Here is a 23,207-nt window from a genome sequence, read left to right on the forward strand (position 1 = left end):
CAGATAGCAGCGAGTTCCTTGCTGATGACTGTAGTATAATTGCTGGTGGGAGCCTTATAGGTTGGCATCCTGATTCTGCTGCTGTTTTGTGGAGACGGATCTTGGGAATTCTTGGTGATGTGAACAACATACAGTCACCTAAAATCCACGCAAAAGTTTTTGGGTATCTCTATGAGCTGTGGTATAAACTTGCAAAGGTATTGTATATAATGCTAACTTCAATGATAATGATTTTTCATTTATTATAAAAATGATTGTTAATTTTGATTTAGGAATAGCATCCGGAACATAAGTGTGATATTTGGGGGATTCTATCATAGACAAAGATAATTTTGTTGGCGTTCCAGTAGGTATCCCCAATAGAACATTCCTCTTCAATGATAAGAGAATTTAAATTAGTTGTTTTAAATGGGATGATGAAACAATAGCAAAGAAAATAGAGGTGTAGACTAGAATACCATAAATGTTTGTATTCAGTGTAAAAGCTCATGGTATGCCTAAAATGGTAATATTTGCTTAGCATGTGGGGAAGCACTATAAAACAATCTTTCTTGGTAGTTTTGGTTTCTGTAAGAATCCTGCGTATACCACAGGGTGTAGTGCCTTTGGTAAAATAAATAAAAGAAAATGGAAAAGCAATAATTAGAATTAAAAAAACTGTTTTTAGCTAAGCTGCTATTTTTATTAACCTTCTTCGTTTTAAAACATCAGATAAGAGACAACCTTGCTATAAGTTTGGACAATCAGTCTACTCCCTCTCCTCCTGTTTTAATTCCTCCTCTCAGAATATTTGCGTCATGGTTATTCAAGGTAAGTTCCTTCTTCAGTTTAATGTTTTCTACCATATTAATACTGAAACTGTATATAGTTAGTTGCGTGATGCTTAATTTTCACAATCACTGCTGACTAAGATAATGGATACCCTCCAAGGTCTGTAGATATACATTGAAAATCACTGATCTACGTTACCAAAGCAGCTTTTTTTCCCTCTGTTTATTATTTGTACTCAGTCTATTTTAATAAATACATGCCTTAGATTTGCTTTATAGAAAGTCTTGGTGAAGATGCAGCATTGGGTTAGCTGACCACTAGAAAAGATGTGTTAATGCAAGGTCTTTGCTCTTTTCAGGCAACCACCCTGCCAAATGAATATAAGGAAGGCAAACTTCAGGCGTACAGGCTGATCTGTGCTATGATGACTAGACGTCAAGATGTTCTGCCAAATTCGGATTTCTTGGTTCATTTTTATTTTGTGATGCACCTTGGCTTAACAAGTGAAGACCAGGTACAAGCTTTACTTGAAAAAAAATATATTCCAGTAATTACAAATGGATGTGTCTGTATGCCGTGTGCTGATGGAAATGTCTATATGGTCATACTTGAAGATCTGAAGTAGAAAGGAAGCAAACCTTTGCAAAAAATTGTGTGAAATTATCCTGTAGCCTAATATCCTGTGTAGCCTAATGTATTCTTACCTTAGACTATATAGCATGTTTTTCCCCTTTGTCCTAACTTTCTCATTACTCTTCAGGTTATAAATTTTTAAATAACTTCTGGTTGTGCCCTTTCACAAGTATCTCTTCTGAAATCCAACTGTTTAAGTTTCATATTACTTTCACATTAAGAATAAATTAGGAACTGGTGAGTTGCAAAAAGAAACAGTTTAACTGAAAGGATGCCACTGTTAAATGGCACTTACTGCTTTTGCTGTCTGGCACGTGACCTAATGTTGTGTTTTAAAGTTTATTCAATTTTTAGTTATAAACAAGAGATTGAGAGAACAAGCCACTGTATGCTAAGGTTTAAAGATCCATGTGAACATTGAGTGTCTAAATGACACACAGCTTTGCTTTTGTTTCCTTTCATTTGTGACTTACTGTCACGACTGTATCAGAGAGATTCGATGTTTCTTCCTTGGGTTCTGTAGGCTTCTAAGGAATAATCTTAATGAGTTTCTGTCCTTCCACATCATAAGATTAACAGATGAGTCAAGCTGGTCATATTCAAAATGTTCACATGCTCAGTTGGTATAAAGTCTTGTGCTACGCTGCGTGTTTGACCAATATGTTTAAATTTAGGTTTCGCTAAAGCGAGAACCTGTCACGCCCAAAGGATCTAATGCATACTGTCAGCAAGCGTGCCGCTCTGGAGCTGGTGCTCCCTGAGCAGCTGCCCGAGGTAGCCTGTTGTTCACGTTCCTGACACATTCAGGTAGACGTTGGTTACTCTCACCTCCTGTTACAGAGGTTTTTCCTTCTATCGCAGGGCCTAAAGACGGTGTAAAATGCTAGACGCACTCGCAGGCAATGGAGGGGCTAAAAAGAGCTTTCTGTTAAATTATGAGCAGTGTCTGCTCTCAGCGTGCTCCTTCCAATGCCCTTTGCCATTGCTTGCAACAAGGTCCTCCAAAACTGGTTTTAACGTATTCTTCCACAGACTTTCGCCTTCAGAATTAATCCTTCAGGGGATGTTTACAGTAGTCGTTCCAGCTCGTTTTACCTGGTACAGGCGGGACTGAAGCAGGATTTTTAAATGAGAAGTGAGACAGAAGGTTATTTTGTCACTCTAACAAGGAGCTGCTGACGAGAATTTGTTTCTTTGCATAAATGTCACTTGTAAGTCGGTCGGTCTGCGGTTTGGCCTGATCTTATAAACTACTCAGCGGGAGATGAGGAAAAGAGTTAATTTATTGAGATGTTAGGTTATTTGGCCACAGAAACGGCTAAATATTCATAATGTAAGAATTGTAAGGAATAGACTTTCAACAAAATTGATAATATCTGAAAACATTTCCATATTTTTATAGTGGTAGGAGTAAACTTTTGTCCTTGAAAGAAGTGTTCTCATGAAAGTAATGGCTAGGCACTGTGCCCCTGGTTCCAGCAGAGGGCACACAGCCCTCTTCGTAAGAAGGGTAGTAGTCATCTCCAGTTCTTCAGAGAGCTTCTTCCTGGAAGTTATTGTCCTGGCTCATATTAAGCCGGTAGAAAGCGACTTGCATGGACAGGATTATTCCAGTTGCAACCAATCTTAATTACACTTCTAATCCTGAAGAAGACCTGGCCTTTTGCTTAACTAGCGCTAAGTCACTGATGCTTTTTTGGGGGTGTTTTAAAGCTCTGTTTTGCTTCATCAGCGTTCAATATGCCAATCAGACTTTGAGCTTTTTCGTATTTTGATCTGCACATCATAAAAGCAAAACACTGAATTGTGATATATGCCAAGACATCTCCTTTCTGACCTTCAAAACCTGAGGCATACGTTTAGCATGAGTTGTTTTTTTTCCTTTAAACACTTACAGCAAGCGCTGTCGTTATGAGGAGAAGTAAAGTATTAGTTCACGTTCCTGCTGTAGCTGGCTTTGCATACCACTTAGGTTGGTTGTCCCGCCGTGTTGCTTGTTGTTTTCCTGTTGCTTGTTGTAGAAAGGTCCCGAAGTTCTCCTTACTGTGTTAAGACAAGTGGGTGTAAATTGTGGTTGGTCTGGGTGTAGCCCAGTACTGTTCTCACAGTAAGATGATAACGCTAAAGACTTTTAATATTGCCCTCCACCATGCTAATCTCATGCCCTTCCTGCCCCCCCCCCCCCAATAATAATTGGTCATAAGAAGGGTAAAGACTGGCAGAAGAGAATCGCATTGGCAAAAATATGCCAAGACGCTTTAGCAAGGTAATAGGGCTAGTCTTTAAATATTGGCGTTCTAGATGAACTCTTGAATATTCCTAATCCCGCCCCCCCTTCCTTTTCTTCAGATTTGCATTACGCTAGATTGACTTTTTCCTCCTTAGGATAAAGGAGGAAAATCTAAATCAAACTTTCTTTTTTTTCTCAGACTCAGTTTTCTCTCTCAGGGATTTGAGAGAAAGAAAACCTCAGCAAATTTTATTTGGTAAAATATGTATTTAAGAATTCTTTTGTAACATTCTGATTTTGCAAAGATGCAGTCAATAAAAAATTAAGTATCAACAAAATAAACAAATTTTCTGAGATGGTTGGGAAGGAAAGGAGAGAAATGATGAACCTGACTCTTCCCCTCTGAATCCCAGCTTCCCTCCTGAAGAGTTAGAACATTTGGGAAGTCTTCCCTTCAAATAGATATTGCCAAAAAGTGAGGGGAGGGGGGAGAGTTTTCTTCTGATAACATGTAAGAGTCCTAGCTGCTGCTGCAAGTCGGAAAGTCATAAACACCTGCCGTTTATTTTTTCCCATTTGTGATTTATAAAAGTGTAGAGGAAGCGCTCCTTTTGGCCACACTCAGTGCATTTCCAGATAGCAACGGAAGAGCTCCAGGAAAAGATTCCTCTGCAGCCCCCACGCCTCCCGAGCCCAGGTCCAGTTCACGCAGCCCGGGGCTGCGGAGCCACTTGCTTTTCTGCATTTCCCTAACGCGCTTCAGGTGTCGGACAGAGTACTCTGTCCTGGAGTACAGAATCGCTTCGTGTCCCCGCGAAGAAGGACTGTGTGATAACGTAACACCCCCTGTGGTCAGACCCCCTGGACTTCCGCCTAGCCCCTTTCTGTGTTTTGAAAAAAAATCAAATGTGCTGTTGGTTGTCGATGATCAGTATTTCTGACCCTGTTTGTTTATGTTGCTTTGACACTTAATGATAGTAATGGTTCCACTGATTTAAGCCTCTTGTTTTGTTGTCAACGGGATTTCAATCCTTGCGCAATTTAGAAATTAAACATACCCTAGGAGCGCAGACGGTGCAGTGAAGGCAGACCCTAAATTAGAGATCATGCCAGGGCTTCGCAGATGCTTTGCACGTTGGTGCTGTTCTTTTGTTCTTCCTTGGCTTGCTCGTTTTTGCCTCTTTTGCCTCTTGGTGGCATACTTGACCACAAGTTTCCTTACGTGTTACTCTCCTTCCAATTCTGTCTGTTTTCCTCAGTTATGAAGCTGGCTGGCTTGAAGTATTAACTCATGCTGCTTTGGAGCTTAAATTCTCATTCAATATGTTCTGTTATGAAGTATATTCTTTATAATTATGCAGCTCCACTATGGTAATCATCAAGCTGCTTGATGGCTGTTTAGACTGTTTAAACATTTCACGTGCTGAGGATAAAATCTGTTCCAAATACAAATGCAGGAATGTTTCGTATGAGGCAGAAGTACCTAGTTTGATATGTGAAAACAGCAGCGTATCATGAAGTGCACATTGCGTAGCACTTTGCTGTCCTAAGTCCTTACAGCTTCCACTAAAAGATGATCATATACAACAAACACAATATACTGCAGAATCTGTCCTGGTACTGATTTGGCGGTTTTTCACATTTCTTAACGATTTTTGGGATATGCTGTTACCTGGTAAACACTGTATGGAAGAGGGTGTGTTGTTGGGCACCAGTCAAACGTGGATCCCAGCATTTCATATTACTGCAGAATACGCCTGCCCCCCCACAACCTTGTTTCTAGGACTTAAGTTTTCATATACCGAAATAAACTTATTTTTAGCTCAGTTTGCTGTGAAATTCCCCAGACGTGAGAAACTGATAAAAACTTTTGCCCATGATGTCTCACAGTGTTTGTTCTGAAACAGTGTCCCGCTAGGTACCGTGCGGCAGCTCGAGATGTTACTTGTCTTGTTAAACGTGGCCACTGTGTATGTTAAATTGGATTGCTATGACTCCTTGTGTTTCAGAAGCCCTAACAGTCCCCTGCTTAAGCAGCCAAAACCACTAATTTCTTTTGACAGCTGTGAACTACTGCTCACTGTATTTTGTCATATTATTAACAAAGTACAGTTCTGTGGCAGCTGAATCTAGAGAAGTTTGTAGTGAGAAGGGTACTGTTACTTGTATTTCATTCCATAAAATCTTTAATTTTCAAGTTTGTCTGATAGTGCCGCAGAATGATCTTGAATTTTCTACAAAGCAGACTTGCTACAAGATTTGGTTCATGGCTGTCAAGGAGTGAAATGATGCCCTAATCAAAAAAAAAAAAAAATAGTTATCAGTTGTAACTAGAATTGCCCTTTGAAGACTCCATCTGTGTTTTTAACAGTGGTGGCAGTGGTAATAAAACACAAATCATTTAATGATTAATTTAAATTGCTTCGCTACTTTTAAATAATATAATGCTGTCATTCTTTCTGTTATTTTTTTTTTTTCTTGTAGAAGTATGTAGGCGTCACAGTCACAGGCCAGGAATTCTCTACCCCGAGTTAATATTGCTAGTAGTAATGTCGTTATTAAGACGTGTGTGTGTGTGTTTCAGTATGTCTGCAAAATAGATACTTGTGAGACAATCCTTCAGGTTAGATAATGTTATAAAAAGCGTCAATATCTTTGGTATCTTCCAATATGGGTCATGGATATATTTTTCAAATTATTTGTGTGGTTTTTTTCTGTTTTGGGTTTTTTTTGTGTGTGTGTGCTGTCCATGGTACCTTAATGACTGGGCACGGGGTCTCTGTTCCGCAGGGGGATAAATGGCATAGGCAAGACATTTTAGTAGTCTGTTGCCTTGCCACTAACAAGATTAAACTTCCCAGGTGTGGGGGAAATTTGATCCAGTTTGCACGGAGAGACTGGAAATTGGAGACCTTACAGTGGAAGATAGACCTACTTTGTGAGATTTCTTATTTGCTAAGCACAAGCATAAATGACTCGCTCTTAAGGAAGCCAGCTGTTAATGGAGAAAGGGGAGGGGGCTTTTCTTATGGGAAAATTATTATAGGGAGAAGCAACGGAAAGATGGATTAACCGAACGTAATCACATTGACTATTTTAGATGAGGTTTTTATGTGGCTACATAACTTATTAAAAAGGTTTCCGACTGTAATTTTAATTTAAGTGTGATTATCAGTATTTTAGTTATCATCAGTTTCTTTTGAGAAGATGTTTCTTTTTGAAACATGTTTCTCTCAAAACACACGTCTTGTGTTACATGAGCAAACTGTTGTTATGGAGTTAATCATAATGAAAATAGCACCTCCAATATAAAGATAAAGAACTTAGATAAAGCACTAATTTTACTTTCTGAGTAGATAGGAGTTAAACACAAATGCAGCTGCATTTATTTCAGTAGACGCTGGTCCAGATACACGTAGCTATCTGGATGGAGAAAAAAGGTTTCTCTTTGGTGAGAGTACTACCTTCCTGTTTGAGTGCATGTACTGTTCTCATTACTTGTCACTTGCAGTTACTCTATTTTTTTCCACTCCTCCATTAAGGATATGAGCATTTTGCTGTATTGTATAAATTTTGGTGTTGGTAGAAAAATAAAAGAATACATTTTGAATATGTGTCTGAAATTAGTACAGTATTATTCATGGCAAATGCAGCCTAACATTTCAGACTTGTCTGTGTTATCTCATGGGATATATAAAAGAGCAATGCAAGGGAGTATTTTGTAAAAAGCTCCCATGGCACTCTGAGTTCAAGATTTAGCAATTAGCTTAGCTGATGAGAAAGGAGATAGTGATGTAACTGAGCTGCATCTAATTTGCCCATATCTAAGAGTCTAATAACAAACATCTCTGCATGAAGAAGTGAATAATTCTCTGCAACAATTGCATCACCTTCTCAGATGAGAGAAGTCACTGTATAAATGGCAGTATAGAGTAAGTCACAGTTGAATTACCTCCAACTCCTTACCTAAAAATAGTTACTTAAATGTCTCTTTGCGCTGTTGTTGTAATAAACACGCCATTTTATAATACCACTTAAAAAAAAAAACTGCATGAAAGAATCAGTGGGGAGAGAATTCTTGTAAGAATCATTATGTTTTTATGTTTTAAGAAAATTACAGAAAGGAGACCTCAGCTAGAAATACCCCCAAACCTTCAGAATTCAAGTGATAGTATCACTCATTTGTATTTGAATTATCAGAAGCCGTCCCCTTTCATGAGCTGTGTTAGATAACGTACGGAAAACCACTGTTACAGATGAGCAGTTCTGCCATCTTGCATGTTAAGGACTGACCCAGTCAACGCTCAAGGGTGTGAAAAGAGCTTATACGTATATACAAGTATTTGAGAGTCGTGGTGAACAAGCAACACCGAGTCTAGGCAAAGCTAGACTGAGGTCAGCCTCGGTCCTAGAACTTTAACCCTTTGAGCAACAATTTCTGTTTGAATCCATGGGCTGAAGGCAGTGCCGAATTACTTATTCTGCTAGAAAAGATCATGACATGTGGTTTTGACAATAGAAGTTTGGAAAATATTTTGGAAATTATTATTTGGAAATTGTTTTAACATATCGGTAAGGGAATGGGTATTGAGAAGGAGGCGGCTTAACTTGCTTAAACTTTTACAAGGTCTTTGACACAGTGTCTGGCAAGAGCTTGCTATAAAAATTAACTAGTACTAGAGTGAGAGATGAAATATTTCCATTGAACGAAAACTTTCCAGGAGACCAAATTCAGTAAGATTTTCATTGTGGCAAAGGTCAAAAGCAAATCTGTTTGAGGATCCAACTCTGTCCACCGTTAAATATTTAAAAATTTTAAGAACAAATGATGTTCACGTAGCAAAGCAAACACTTGAAACTTAGAAGTTCATACAAGTAAGGTAGTGTATGCAGTAGTACTTAATGAGCTCAAATATTCAGTATTTGGGTTAATCTTCATTGTTTAAGTTATAATTCAAAACTGTCTCATTACATGCTGTGTAAATTATGCTTTGAATATAGCGCTGTGAACTTTTTGACAGGCTTTTCTATAGTATCCATCATTATCGTGTCTGAGTGTTTGAGAAACAGGAAGGCATTTATCCCCGTGTCACCTTGTGAGATGATGTGATGATATCTTTCTGTCAGTAGTCGCTTCCAAATGCAGCTGCTCTGCTAAATATTAGAGCCTTGTCACAGTGGTTCTCAACCCTAGTTCCATATCGCGGCTTACTCTTTCGATCTGTTACTATCTTCTGAGCCTCTCTCAAGTCTCTCTCGTGTCCCTTTCCATTCAGCTCCTTCTGCTCTGTCCCCCAGAAAGCTGGCGGGAGGAGGCGAAGGGAGCAACAGGTCTCTGCTCTCGCTTCCGATTCTTGACGTGACAGCTGTCCCGCTGAGTCCTTCCAACCCTGATCCTGCCCACGCTTGTAGAAGACTGATTCTAGCAAGAACTTAACTGCTAAACTATCCCTATCAAGAGGGTGAATCGGATTTACAACTTCATCAGGTTTGGATTGTTGTTCACAGAAAGAGCAAAAGTCACATCTCTTCTGACATTGAAGTGGTTTCCTTCTGCCAGGTCTTAAGTTCCTGCTTCAAAGCCTGGCAGCCACTTAAACCTTTCAATGAAACAGTTGTAAGAAGTTGAATATGGCAAGTCAGCTATTTAATCTCCTTTTTCTGAAATTTGGCAAACAACAGTTTAAAGTGTCGGCAATATTTCCCAGTGTAAAATTGTTTTAAAGTGTTACCAAATGCCACCAACACTTGAAAAAATAATCTGGAAACACTGAATTATTGTCTGTAGTTATTTGCTTCCTTATGGAACTTGGCTTGCCCAAAAATGGGATCCAGGTGAAATCCTGCATCGTGACAGAGATGATGCTTATGCTGGTTAGGAGAAGAGACCATACCTGTCAGACTCTGCTCAGCATGTCATCGGACCATGAAGCTTTTGGACCACTCCATGTGGAACATTGGTACCATCACTGGAAACTTCTAGTGGTGGCTGGCCAGTTAAGAGGACAATTTTACTTAAGCAGCTTCTTTATGATCCAACATTTCCCAGCCTGAGGAAGCTCCAGAAAGCTCAAAAAAGCTTCTTTCCGAAACCAGCAGTCCTGATCTCCATAATGCTGTATACAGATCATAATGTAAGCCCAGAGTAGTAGAAGTAGGAAGCTTTCTCTGGGAGACACTCCTTTGGGTGTTCCAGTTATCATTACGTCTCATGTTTTCCAAGCTGTTCTTTGTTTTTTTGTTTTTAATCTTGATGTACTGTTTAACTGCAGTTTTACCGTTCTGCCTTTAGAGCCACCTGGTGCTCAGGACTTGAAGAGCTGGCTTTACCCATAGCCTTAGTCTCACTTCGGGCAGGATGTCTAGTTTTGGGCCCAATGTGCTTTATATGGAATTCCTCAGCTTTAACAGCTGAAGGGCACAAGGCCTCTGGTTCCCCAAGAAAAACAATCTGCATATCAAAAACATGTTGAAGGACTAAAATGTATGTTACACATGCCAGCAACTCAATAGCACAACTTACAGCTGTGCTCTCAACCAGCCAGCAAGATCGCCTAAAATCCTTTCCCTCTGTCAGGAACTGAAAGGTTTTTGGAACAGGCGTGTGCTGGTATCAGATTCACTTGCACGTGGTCTTTGAAGGTGTTACCAGGTGGACTAAGTTCAGCGGGCACCAAGTGAATGTTTATAGGGTGACGATTCTCATCCTGTACCACTGAAGTCACTGGGCATTTTTCTGATGTTTAGTCAGCCCAGATTTTTCCACAGTTTTTTGAAGAAGTTCCGACTTGTACGCTGAGTCTTACCACCTCCCTTCCCTGACCTCTGGCATGAACAAAACTGAATTTGAACTATTTTGTTTTAAAATATAGTTTTCAGATGGTTTCCAAAGGCTGTTTACAATGCTTGTGTTAAATGCTTTGTAAGCAAACTAATGCGTTATTCTAAAAAAAAAAAAACAACAAAAAAAAAGAGAACTGAAGGTAGTATTTGGACTTGCATTAGGAACTTGGTTCTGAAAATCCTGAGCAAGGCAGATCGTTAGGCACCATTCAGATGGGATGCAGGAGAGAGGGCCTCAGTACTGTTTGTGCTAAATTCATTCCTTTCACATTTTGTGTCGCAGAGGTCTGTCTGCCCTGAAATGCCCTGAAGGGCTTTCTAGCGTGTGGTACCCATGCAAGTCTCTGCGAGAACAAGACAGAACGATCAGTATTTTTCTGATACCTAATGAGCCAGAGAGCAACAGTAAAGGAAATGCTTCGGTCTTTCCCAGGAACATCCATTTCTTCTGCTGCGTCTTTGAACCTGCTGTTTCAGGAAAGCCATCCTGGTTTGATTGCTACAATTCCTGGTTTGGCTTATGGAAAGTCATCACATGTTCTTGTGATATGATTTTGAGAACATTCCCCAGGAGACCCTCCTGCAGTTCAGATAGTCATAATTGCTTAATGTTGCTTTGTGATTAATGTTTTCCTCTCTGTGTAGCATAAAAATCTTTTCTGTGTTCATTAAGTATATTCTGGATTATTGACATCTAACGCCTGTTAAATGTTCACCCGCCGGTTTATTCGAGTTTTATACGCTGAGGGATAGTTGCTCTGTCTGGTAATCGTGGTGCTGCAAGACTTCTTTTTAAAATATTTCAGAGTAATAGAGATCCTACTCCATTGAATACAGTGAGGCTATAACTGTTTGCAATGATATATTCCAAATACCAGTTTTGCAGGTTGTTTTTTAATGGCTAGCCTCTTAAATTATGCAGGGACAAAGTGTTTTTTCCTATGTTTTTATCCAAAATATAACCCCAAAAGTATAGTAACTATCTGTTGTCGTCAAATGACTGACCTTGTCTATTTTTTTGGATGTTTTGAGGAAGAAGAAGGAGTAAATATACAGTCTCAAGAGGGTTTTAAACTCTTCTTCCTTTCTTTGAACTAAGATATCCAAGAAGTCAGTGAGACTTCTTGTTACTATTAGCTTAACCTGAATGTTGTTTTCACTCAACAGTTATCAAAATGAAATAGAGTATGCTTTCAGATGGCACTGTGCGTTCAAGTAACTTCTTAAGTACAAGCACTGACAGGGCACTCAGGGCGTAAGTTTGTAGAAATATGAGAAATTTTTTACCTGGTGCTCTGTATACACATCTGCTTTCTCATCTTGACATCTAAATCTGATGCATGCTTGTTTGCCTGTTTACTTAGCTGCCTTGAGAGCTGAAGTGGTCACTGTTGCCACAAATGGAGTTCTGCAAACACTGACATAAATTATTTAAAAAAAAAAAAAAAAAAAAAAAAAGGCTACTGACAGGAGTAAATAGTTCAAAATATTTGTTGCTAATTATCTCTTTGCCTTGATTTTACTCTGATGTGTCATTTTTTCAGAAGTCTACTTCAATTGGTGTTGCATACATTGTCTTTCATACTCTTAGTGTCAACCATATGTTTCAAACTGTTGTTGGTGCGCATGTTCATGTTGCATGTATGCATGTATGCTTAGGTGTGATCACTCAAATCAGCTCTTAAGGCAAATACCACTTACCTTATGCATTATACATGTGTTAATACACAGACAAAATCTGTCTTCATGTTTTCAGTTCCTCTCAAGTGTAAGATGGAGGTGGAACATCCTTATTTGTTGCGGTCTTCACTGTGTACTTTCAGCTTTTCTTTAGCTGCAGCTTTTTTAGTTTTCTAGCACCATTTTCATTTCTCTTATTGCATCTCTTCTACTATTTCTTAGGCAAATCTTTCTTTTTCATTTTTATAGCTTTTCTAACTATTCAAATTTTGCTCTGTCTGCTAAATCTCACATTGGATTTTTTGGAGGTACAGAGGTGAGAAATAGAAGTATTCTGAGTGTTCTGACTGTGAAGACTTTAAGCTTAGACCGAGAAAGGTGGAGCAAAGTGCATCTTAAAATTGTCCTGGAAAGTTTCTGTCTTGATCCTTGAATCTTACTGTAGAGGACTCCACTTTGAATGAAAATTAAAAAAAAAAATTTTTTTTTGAATCCACCTGTGAATCTGAACTCTGTTCTAGGAGTAAATCCATGTAGTATCTCTTGCCCAGTGCTCCACAGCTCTCAAGAGTATACTGAAGAAGCTTGTGATAGCTCTGCCCAGACTGCTCCAGCTGGTCAAGGGAGGGGAATAATTTTGTCTTGACAAAAAAATTTTACTATCAAACACTGGAAATGGTTGCCAAGAGAGGTTTTGGGATCTCCATCCTTGGAAATACTCGGAACATAATTGGATATAGCCCTGAGCAACCTGCTCTAACCGGACCAGCTTTGAGCAAAAGATTGGACGGGACCTCTGGAGGTCCCTTCTTACCTGCGTGGTTCTATGATTCTAGGAAAAATAAAAACATACAAATCCTGTGGCCTCCAACTTTGTGCTGAAGCAATTTTTCAGACATCAGGTCAGTGATGATTGTGGTGGTGCTTAAAGCATCCACTGCAGAACACTTTCATGGCCCGGATGAGCTGAGTATTTCCTGAAAGCTCCAAAAGACGCAGGGCCGGATAACAGCCAGCACCTTCACCCTGGAACATGAGTCTTCTGTTACTCCGTTTGTGCCACTGAAACCTGGGACACCTGCCAGACCTGGCTTGGAGGGAAAATTCTTCTGGTCCAGCTCCTCCTTCCTTTTTTGAGGATTTTGTGACTTTTCCAGTCCTACTGAAGGATGTTGCTTCAGCTGTGTAGATCCTCATGACATTTTACAGGGCTTTGTCCCAAGCACTGTTAACATCCTAGAACAGCCCCCGTTGTCCTGAACTATGGCAGTGAATGAGGCCGTTCCATTTCTGCCCGGCGTGATAATGCGGATACTGGCATGACGGATGACAGGTTTAAGTGCCCGCGGTTTGAATTAAACAGACGTCTAACACTGCTCGAACCTCCTCTTGCAAAAGCAGCTATTGAGATAATCCTGATTGCTGGTACTCCTGGTAAGTTCCAAAAGTGCTGTAAAATCTCGTAACGTCCCCAGTCGGATGAATCCTGAAGTACTCCGTCGGATATGAACAAGTACTTAAATAATCCTTTTAAGATTACTGTTTTCTCCTAAAACAAGCTTTCGCGGATTTTTGTGTCACTGTCTTATTTCTGTCTAAATGTGCACTGTAAGTTTGAGAAGAGGATGCAGTGCAAGTTAGGGCTTACCTTACGGTCAGGCTTTACGGGAAAAAAAGGCTGGTTTGCAGTACTTTGCAAGTTGCAGGACCCTCCGCTGTTGAGTGCATTTCTTTCTTTTTTTTTTTTCCTTTCCTTTTCTTTTTTTTCCACCCTGCTACCAAGGCTTTAGCATCAGTTAATGTGCTTGGTGTAACCTGTTAATAACATGGCACCTAATTTGTGGCCTGAGAAGTGAGCTAACAGGTTTTGAAGTAAGTTTTAACAAATTTGGAAAATGTAATAATTACACAATTACACTGTCTTGCCAGAGCCTTTTTGAAAAGGGTTACTGTATTCAGAAGATATTTAAGAACATAGTAAAAATACAGACTTTATAAATCCTCTATGAAAGGGACAAATAATAGCCAGGGAAAGAGATTGTGCTGATGCCTTTTTAAGTCCAGTGATGTTAAGGGCAGAGCTAACTTTAAAAATGGGGAAAAAATCCAAATGGGCTAACAGATGTCCATGGTGATTAAATTTCAACACACACAGATTGGATTTGTTTCGTCGTAGGGAACAGTAAAAGCCAACAGAATGCTGTACAGCTGAAGGCTGAAAAGTTAACAGCTAAATTCTTGTTCGGTTCCTTTTAGTAGCAAAAGGAATGACTTAAAGATGAAATACTCCACCAGTGAAGATGGCGATGTTAGTTATATCTCCTAATGTATTCTGCATGGTTGTCTGTGAGCCTTTTAGTTTATTTAAAATACGCTGTCCCTAATTATGGAAAGGAAGTTGTGTTAGCTGTATAGTAAGCTTATGCGGGAACAGTATGACTGCTTCACATACGAGATTGCTAATTTATAATACGAAGCATTTTGTAGTAGAGTTGCTCCTGGAGAAGCCGTCTTAATTATCGCTTTGTATTAACATTGATCGGAGGTTTTTAAAAAGTGCTTGTAAGAACTTAATAGAAAGCTGTAAAAGCTTGCTCTGCGGCGCAGGGTAGCGTACGGCTTTCGGACCGCAAAGCCGCTAGCGCTGCGTGCTGGAGCACGTGTTGGCCGGGCAGAGCGTCGTTTCCTACGAGCGGCGGAGGGAAGGAGCTGCTAGGCTTGCCGGGAAGAAGAAGGGGGGACCCCTGCTTTTGAGGGGAGGCCCGTAATGCTGACTGAAGGAGCTCCGAGTTCTGCAACAGTTTGGGTAGTTACGTTCATTTTTTGAGCGCTTTTGTTCTTTCTAAATCGCTTCCCTCCCACCCAAACGCTTGTTTCGTCGTCTGCGCTGTGGCCGTCTCGTCTGTATTCCAGGCCCGCTCCCCTTGTAACCGTACCCGTGAGGCTTTCCTGAGTTCTGGCCTCGATAGAAATAGGTTTTTCTGAAATAGGTAGGATGACTTCCATCCCTTCGTTCCTTCCAGGTTGCTCACACCTCTTCTTCCCTCTCCGCAGTCCTCTCTGCAGCGCTGGAGTCTCCCCAGTCTTCAGTATCATTTCTTTTCTCTGCATATGCAATTGGGTTTCTCTGGTTCACAAGTGTTTTATTTCATCTTCTTGCTTCGCCGTTATCTTTAGAACATTTAAGCAAGGTTGCATGATTTACCATATTTGCACCTTTTTTTGCTCTTCTGTGCAAAACAGCCCCTTACCCTTTGCATGCATTCCTTTATCGTGAAAACTGATAGAGCACATAGCTGGAAGTGAAAAGTCCTCAGAAGTCAGCGAATAATTTCAGCCTCGCGCGCTAGATAGATGCTCTTGCCTCTGCCCAGGCAAGCCTTCGCGGCGAAGCCCTGCAGGGCGCTCCTTTCCGCGGCTCCTCGGGGATCGACTCGCGCTCCCCTCGCTCAAACCGGCCTTTCTGTAAGTTGTTAACCCCACGCTCTACGGCTGTTCCAGCGCTGTGCTGTTAATAGCTTAAAATCGGATGTTTCTGAACAGTCCTGCCAAAGAGATTTGGGAGAAACCCATGTGAGTCATCTCTATTTTAAGCAGTGCCATCAAATAATAACTATGCTCTCGGTATGTGTATCTATAACAAATAGGTACTGAGATACTCCCCTGCTCTCGTGCATGAACTTCACATGTTTCTGTCGGTTTGGAATCTGTCCTTAGTTCCAGTGGTTTCCTAGGTTATAAAAACACAGAACATGCTTTAAAAATGGGAGAAACTTAAATTCTGCTCCCTTCCTATGTTTATCTGGTGTCTGCTAATAAGGCACCCGCACGCCGCTCCGCACGCAGCGCTGGGGGGGTTTTGCGTTATTAACATGGCTTCAGAAGAGACACAGCGTAGTCTAGAGCGGAGGCAACGATTGGCAGCAAGTGATTTATTCGGTAATTTTGCGTTTGTGCGCAACCTTACCCATGTTTTCCAAATTCAGCTTATTTTCCTGGTTTTAATGCCTTTCCCTACTGCATTCAGTCACAAGATACTTTAGCAAATGTAATTGTTTCGGAGGGTAGATTTAAATGACAGATTCGGATCTTGTTTGTTTGTTTGTTTTGACAAGCTATTTCTGTGGCTTCTTTTTTTAAAAGTGTGCTGAAGTACTTCTTAAATTTTTATTAGAACTTTATTTTTGACAAGTTAACTCTTACCTAACATACAATAATACCTAGGAGAGCTTAGAATCAATAAATGGAAGTGTTTGTTCCCTTAAAACAAAACAGGAAGATGAAGGCTTTGCTGATTAAGTCATGTTTAAATTAATAATCTTTCCTGTGTTGTGAATTTCAGCCCTTAATGCTGTATCTCTCCATGCAGAACAAGTGAACTTTAAGTGAAAAATCCATGTTGTTCCTGTTGAGGGACAATTGGGAACGTGATGAAGACAGATGGCAGGCTATTTTGTTACACCTGCAATCTGCAAAAGCTCGAACAAAAATTAGGCGAAGAATATTTTTGTAATTGCCCTTTCGATGAACTTGCATAAATTTTTTTCTTCCACTTACTCAAAGGATGTTGATGACCTTATTTGGATTACTAGATTATCCTATATTGAAATATTATGCCCTTTATAGAGTTAATCCGTTTGAGATAGAGTTAATCCATTTGAGATGGACATGCATGTGATTGCCCCCTTCTCTCCCCTCCTCCCCATTTTTAACACTACAGTGCATCATTTTGAATTGAAATAGTCCATAATGGTCCTTTTTTTCACTTTTCTTTAACAACGTGAACACTAAATTATAGCTGTGCAATTATGTAAACAATAGAAATGCTTCCAGAATGAATACTTCCTTTTAAATTTTCATTTTGTGTAATTGCTGAAAGGTTTGGAGCCATAATAAACCAAAATTATTTTACACATTTGTCGTTCTAAAGGTCAATTATGAAAGAAGTAAAGAAACAACACCGTACCAAATGAGTAAACCAATTTCTATTGCCATCACCATATGTTTTTCTTATTGCTTGTGTTTTTCCAGTTACTGTGTACATAGCATTCAATTAAAGTGATTCATTTACTAGGCGGTAAGCTGCTGAACGGAGTTTACATTTGTGGAGCGGTGCTCCGGGGGGGAAGGAAACAACGTGCCTCTGTTTGAATTACCTGATTTTTGCAGCATCACCAATAGGACATATGTTCTCTCTCGGCTGCTTTCTCATAAACCCAAAGCATTCGATAAGCTTGCAATGCTACCGAATTACTGCCTGCAGTTGGGCTTTTACGGGGAGCTGCGCTGTGCGTCGGGGTCCGCCGGCTGAGAAACACGAGCAAACTCGTCCGGCTCCCGCGGCGGGTGCCTGCCGGAGGCGCCGGCCCCCCCCGGGCTGCTCCGCGCGCGTCCCGGCGGCTTCGGAACCGCGTTCGCTTGAGGGAAGTCGCTAAAGCTGCCGCAGATTTCTGCCGAAGGGTCGGAGATGAAAAACAGGCAGCTAGGCTGGACCCAAGCGGACACCGCTCTTCGCCGTCAACTCTGTTCAGTTTTGAGCCTGTTGGGTCGCTGGCGCGTATGAGCTGCGTAGCGAGCTCATAACTTTGAAGCTACGTAACAAAAATGAAAAGTTGAGGATTGTTTCGTTAGCTTTTCAAAATAAATTTTTAAAACCTTTTTCCTTCTTACTCTGAAAAAAATACACTTTATTTATTTATTTAGGAGAATGTCTTATAAACAGCAAATAGGCTACATGCGGCCAAATGCTTACAGCTTTTGGAGTAAAAGTATTGTTACAGACTGTGTTGGGTGTTAAAACTGTTATTTATGCTACACTGTAATTTCATAGGTATTAATGTGTTAATATAATGGCTTTATAATTATTTTTCTTCCTGTTTTCTAAGTGTTATATAAAATGATCATAACGAAGAGATCGGTGTGGTACCTATAGTCATCTTGATTTTGTGCTCGAGGGCGCACTAGCAGTCACCGGGGGATAGAGCTTCAAATCAAAATAAATGCTTATGCAGTCTGCAGACATCTGGTAGCCTCGCAGGTTTGCGTTTCGGTGCGACTTCAGGGGGGGTTTTGCCCTGCGACAGCGGGTTTCAAAGCCTGTCGTAGGCGCCGCCGCCTTCTCGCGGCCGGGTTAGCGGCGGCGGCGGCTCCGAGCGCTGCCGCAGCCTGCGTCAACAGGGCTGCGCTCCCATCTGCTGCCGCCGGCTCGAGGCCCAATTACGCCGAGCCCCAACATCGCCGTACCTGGCTCCGACAGTAATTACAGGTGCGCTGCGCCGCGAGGAGCCCTGCGCGTTAATCAGACGCTTAATTACAAAAAAGGGGGGGGGGGGGTCTTTTGTTCTGCTCCGGGCACGGGTTTACCACCCGCTTTATGAGCCGCTGCGTCCATCTGCTCTCTCTTTCTGAAAAGTTTGCATTGACTGATATTGACTTTAAAATGTATCAAAGGAAGTGATTAAAACTAGTTTAAACATTAACTCGAGTGGCGTTCTAGCTTATTCAGGGAAGTGAAAGCATTATCTGGTACGACGCTAAAACTGAATATTATTTATCTGGTAATATTTGAAATATATAACCCTGTTTAGTATTTCATAGGATTTCATGTTCCTGCTGTAAGTACTTTAGTAGAACAATAAATAGGTTTTGTGCAGGTGTTTAGCAGTGCTTCGAGAAAATACCAACGTAATTAAAGTAAATCTGCAAATAGAGAAAAGTGAATTTGATTTCTCTAGCTTCTGATTTAGAAATTGAACATAAAGACACGTTCTGGGACTAAAATTTAGGTGCAAGCCTTTTTACCACATCAGAAGAGCAGTAAAGCTACAGATGGCCGTGAAAAATTGTTTTCCTTTTCTTTGAAATTTTAAGGGGAAGAAGAATAATTTTGAACTCCATATAGAAATAACTTCATCTAATTCTTCTGCAAATGTAATATTGCACTTGTGTTGTATAGGTTCTGTGCCTAACTTTCAGCCTGCTGAAACCCTGTAGAAGGGAAATCTCAGCTCAGATACAGGAACTTTGCTCAGATCTGGAGAGACTGTGAAGAATTGAAATGTGGAAGGTGTTAAAGTTGAAATGCTTGTCTCATCTGATCTGTGTCACAGGGTAATTTATGAGAGCAAAGATGGGGTTAGCAGTCTGTTCTTACAAATACAGTGCTTCCTCTTTAAAAAAAAAAAATATATATATGTTCTTTAAAATGTTAATAAATATATTTTTCCCCCCAAGACTTATCTATATTTGCTATTTAGGAGAAGAAGGATTTATAATCTAGGTAGCATAGATTTATCTGTGTTACTGTGCTGTGTACAATCACTTTTTGCATTTGACATCAGTGTATTTCTCAGCTAGCCTAGAAAAAAATCCTGTGTTTGCTGGAGCAAAATAACAGCAGTAAGTAACCTGTTGTAGGTTATTGCCTTGAACTTCTTCAGGGAAAAGCAGACAGTAATTTGTGTTATTTCATTATTTTTAGGCTACTGAATTTTGAATAATGTGATTTTAGGCGATACCTCATTTTAGAAGGTGTATAACTTCATCTTAAAACCGATGAACAGTTTGAATGTTTTAGCATACAAAAAGCAATCGTATTTAACAAGAAAGCCCTTTTTCCTACTAAATGCACCCGCAGTGGAAAGTAGCGGTTGTTATGTGCTAATGAGTTATACGGAGCGCAGTGTGACTGCGTGAAGAGCTACCTCTCGCTCCGATTAGTGTGGAGCTGGCGAATCCTAGAGCTAGCGAATTAGGAAGCTGCATCTTCCCAAGTCTCGTCTTTCGGGGTTCGTTCGTTTCTCTACTTCTTTTTTCGTTCAACGAGGTAACTTCTCTCTCTTTTCCAGGATATCTTAAATACGGTCATAAAGCATTGCCCACCGTGGTTTTTCTTCTTGGGTTTGCCTGGCTTTACGCTGCTGATAGGAGACTTCATTACGGCTGCGGCCAGAATCCTTAGCACAGACATGCTGGAGGTGAGTATGACAATGCTCAACGTCGCCGCTCCCCGGAGAGCCCCCGGCTGCTAACAAGGTTCGGATTTCTCCACTCTAACAGGTGTTGGCTCATTAGTGCAATGTGAAACTGGGCTCTCGGGGCAGATACCATGGCAGCTGATGTGTGAAATTGTAGGATAAGGTGACATACTAGTATTGCAAAGGTGTTTCATCAAAAGGCCAAAGTGTGAGAAATCATATCCTCACTAATATTGTGCTGCATTTACACACTAAAAGCAGGACTTGAATTTCAGAATCTCATTAGCTTTTTTTCAGTAAGCGAACATTGAAAATATGGAGCTTTTTGGTAATACAGAGCTTCTTACCAACTATCAGCACTGGTAGAGATACGTTTCCAAATCCGTTAAATTAATGAAGGAACAGTAAAATAGCAAATTAATGATGGGATGCTAAAATAAGAGTAAAGATCTGACAATCCTGGAAAGAAACAGGAGACCTTTGGTATACATGAAATCTCAATTCGGGAGAGACTCTCTGTCTGTCTTGCCCGTGTTTTTACTGCTGTTCTTGAAGTTTGGGTTGCTGTGCTAATGGCCCTGCGCAGGCGCCCAGACCTCTTGCGTTTTCAGCAGAACTGAAACGGTGACTCTAGTTCCCCTTCTTCATGGTCCCTCAACGAATTTGCAACCATTAATTTTCTGACATCTGTTTAAAAATCTTATCCGCCAATAAATTATTGATCCAAAGCTTGAAGTGCTAATAAGAAATGAAAACTCAACTTTCCACGGAAAGTGTTTTTAAAAAACCTCTATTTCTCCCACAAACATGAAACTTAGTATACAGCGTGCGTATTTTCAACATTACGAAAGGTTACGTAGCAGTAAATGCATTTATAGCACTTTGCCCTATTGCTTTTGATGGTTTTATTGAAATAGGAATCTCTCTACATGTTTTTGTTATGTATATAGTCTGTTCTAGTGCATTATGCTTTCCTTTTGTGTCACAGTCTGGGCATATAAATAGACTTCCATTTTTTTTATTTTAAATCTTTATGCATCCAGTGAATGTACATCTACTTTTCAAATAAAGATTTCCACATAGAAAGTTTAAATTCTAAACTTACATTCCTAAATCAACACATAAATGCATGAAATAATGTTAATTATCCAAAACTAATATTAAGCAGCTTCAGCACTCTTATCTTAATTTTGGACTCTGTAGCTGTTTAGAAAGGTTTAATTCTGTATCACTTTCCATTTTCTAGTTGTTTGCATTTTACAGTTAATAAAAACGAATACTTTGATTTGCAATGCATATAGTATGCATTTATAGGTATTGCACTTATGCAAAAAATGCTGTTAACATCGTATTTCATCAGCGTAGCTAACATTTTGGAATCTTCTTTGCCACTATGTTCAAAAGCAGGCCTGAGGCCTTTCAGCAGCAGAAATTGCTAAGTTAAGGAAAGATAAACGCCTTTATGTCAGCTCAACAAATAGAGCAGCTGATTCCTGATTTCAGTAAGTATGCTTGAAGTGATAACAAGTGCAGTGAATAAGCACAAAGCGGATAAACTACAAAAATATTTTTTAAAACCTGCTCACAGAGCATGCCTGCAGTGTGGACGTAATGAAAACATGACCTTGCAGTGAGAAACAGTGATCTAATTGCCACCTTTACCTGTGATCATGCAGTCCGTGTCTGTATCGTGGGGCAAGACATTTCATGGCACAGCTCATAGACTTCATCATCTAATCACCCATATCCGGGGACCTCTTTGAACGCCCTGGAGCTTCCCTGCTTATCCTATGCACTGGGTTTCTTTGGAAAGAAAATCCAAACGCGCAGGGAGACACCGTGCGTCCAGGTCTCATCCCGTCATAGTCAGCACACAGCTTCGGGGCGCAGGGGGGACTCCGGCTTGCAGGGCACCCTGCCCAGCTGCACGAAGAGATTCTTGTCTGATACTCGTGTCAGGCTAGGGACTCCTGAAAATACCTGGGTGGAAGTGAGAGAAATGGGGAAGGTAGTGTGCACATCAGGAAATCGGGCAATTGCACTGAAATGCACAGGTGCATCTAACTGGTACTGAAGCAAAAGCTTGGTGTAAGGTACGTAGTCAGAAAAAGAGTAAAATAACACTGCAACAAAAAGCATGGACAAAGTAAGGGTTTACAAGTCACTGCTGCAACGTTTCTTCCACTGTAATTTTAAAGGAAAGCAGGTATTGGGCATAGATGGTAATATCCACTAGCTCACAACTTAAGGTGTTATTTTTATAATTTCATAAAGAAAAATTTTCTGTTGTCGTACTTTTCCTTTTCTAGGCACCCCGTTCAGAAGCTCATACCATCCTTGGTTCTCTTGTTTGCTTTCCAAATATCTACCAAGAAATCCCACTACTGCAGCCCATTTCAGAAGCTGGTGAGATCATCGCAGGAACTGCAGATGTAAAAGTAAAGTCACGTTTTACTAATAAATCTTTATGTAGCCAAACATTTTTACAATTGAATCATTTTATTTTTACTGTACACTTTTTGTTAAAAATAAACTTCTCCTTCTCCTGAAACCCCACAACCGCACACATTACACGTACTTATTTGATAAGCGTTGCTTTGCTTAAAACGCGCCATAAAATTAACAAAGCTGAGATAGTGCAAATTACATTTTATTTTCAAGGAGAGTGAACTGGCTATGATCAAATGCTGTGTTTTTCAGCCAGATGCCTGTCAGTTCAATTCATTAAATGTTGTTGGTGTTATTATTTAAAGTGTCTATTCATTGTATCTGTGTGTAATACTGACTGGCTGGTCCTACAAGAGATGTAGGGTGTGCGTAAAGGGAGATATTTTTGCCTTGTTGATATTGCAATAAATTGTGGAGAAAATCCCATTATTAGACAGAACAGTCAGGTTACTTGAATGGTTTTTCCCGAGAATTTATTTCATTGGGGCACGCTGAGATGTTAATTGTACAACTGGAGGCAAACCTTTGTGATTTAATGTTCTTCACAAGAAGAATCTTGGAGGAAAACAAACAAAAACCCCTCATCTCTCTACCACCCCCCCCACCACCAAACAAAAAAACCCCCA

General features: G+C 40.2%; 1 protein-coding gene across 1 annotated transcript in view; it reads left to right on the forward strand.

The window, feature by feature from the left end:
• Nucleotides 1–23,207, forward strand: part of RALGAPA2 (Ral GTPase activating protein catalytic subunit alpha 2) — a 178,506-nt gene that overhangs the window by 73,338 nt on the left and 81,961 nt on the right. The window contains exons 21-25 of the mRNA XM_067292610.1: nt 4–197; nt 712–810; nt 1,130–1,285; nt 20,005–20,133; nt 22,443–22,571. Coding sequence (XP_067148711.1) covers nt 4–197; nt 712–810; nt 1,130–1,285; nt 20,005–20,133; nt 22,443–22,571 — 707 coding nt within the window. The remainder of the gene's footprint in view (nt 1–3; nt 198–711; nt 811–1,129; nt 1,286–20,004; nt 20,134–22,442; nt 22,572–23,207) is intronic.

This window comes from Apteryx mantelli, chromosome 3 (genome assembly GCF_036417845.1).
Source record: "Apteryx mantelli isolate bAptMan1 chromosome 3, bAptMan1.hap1, whole genome shotgun sequence".
NCBI classification, from domain to species: domain Eukaryota; kingdom Metazoa; phylum Chordata; class Aves; order Apterygiformes; family Apterygidae; genus Apteryx; species Apteryx mantelli.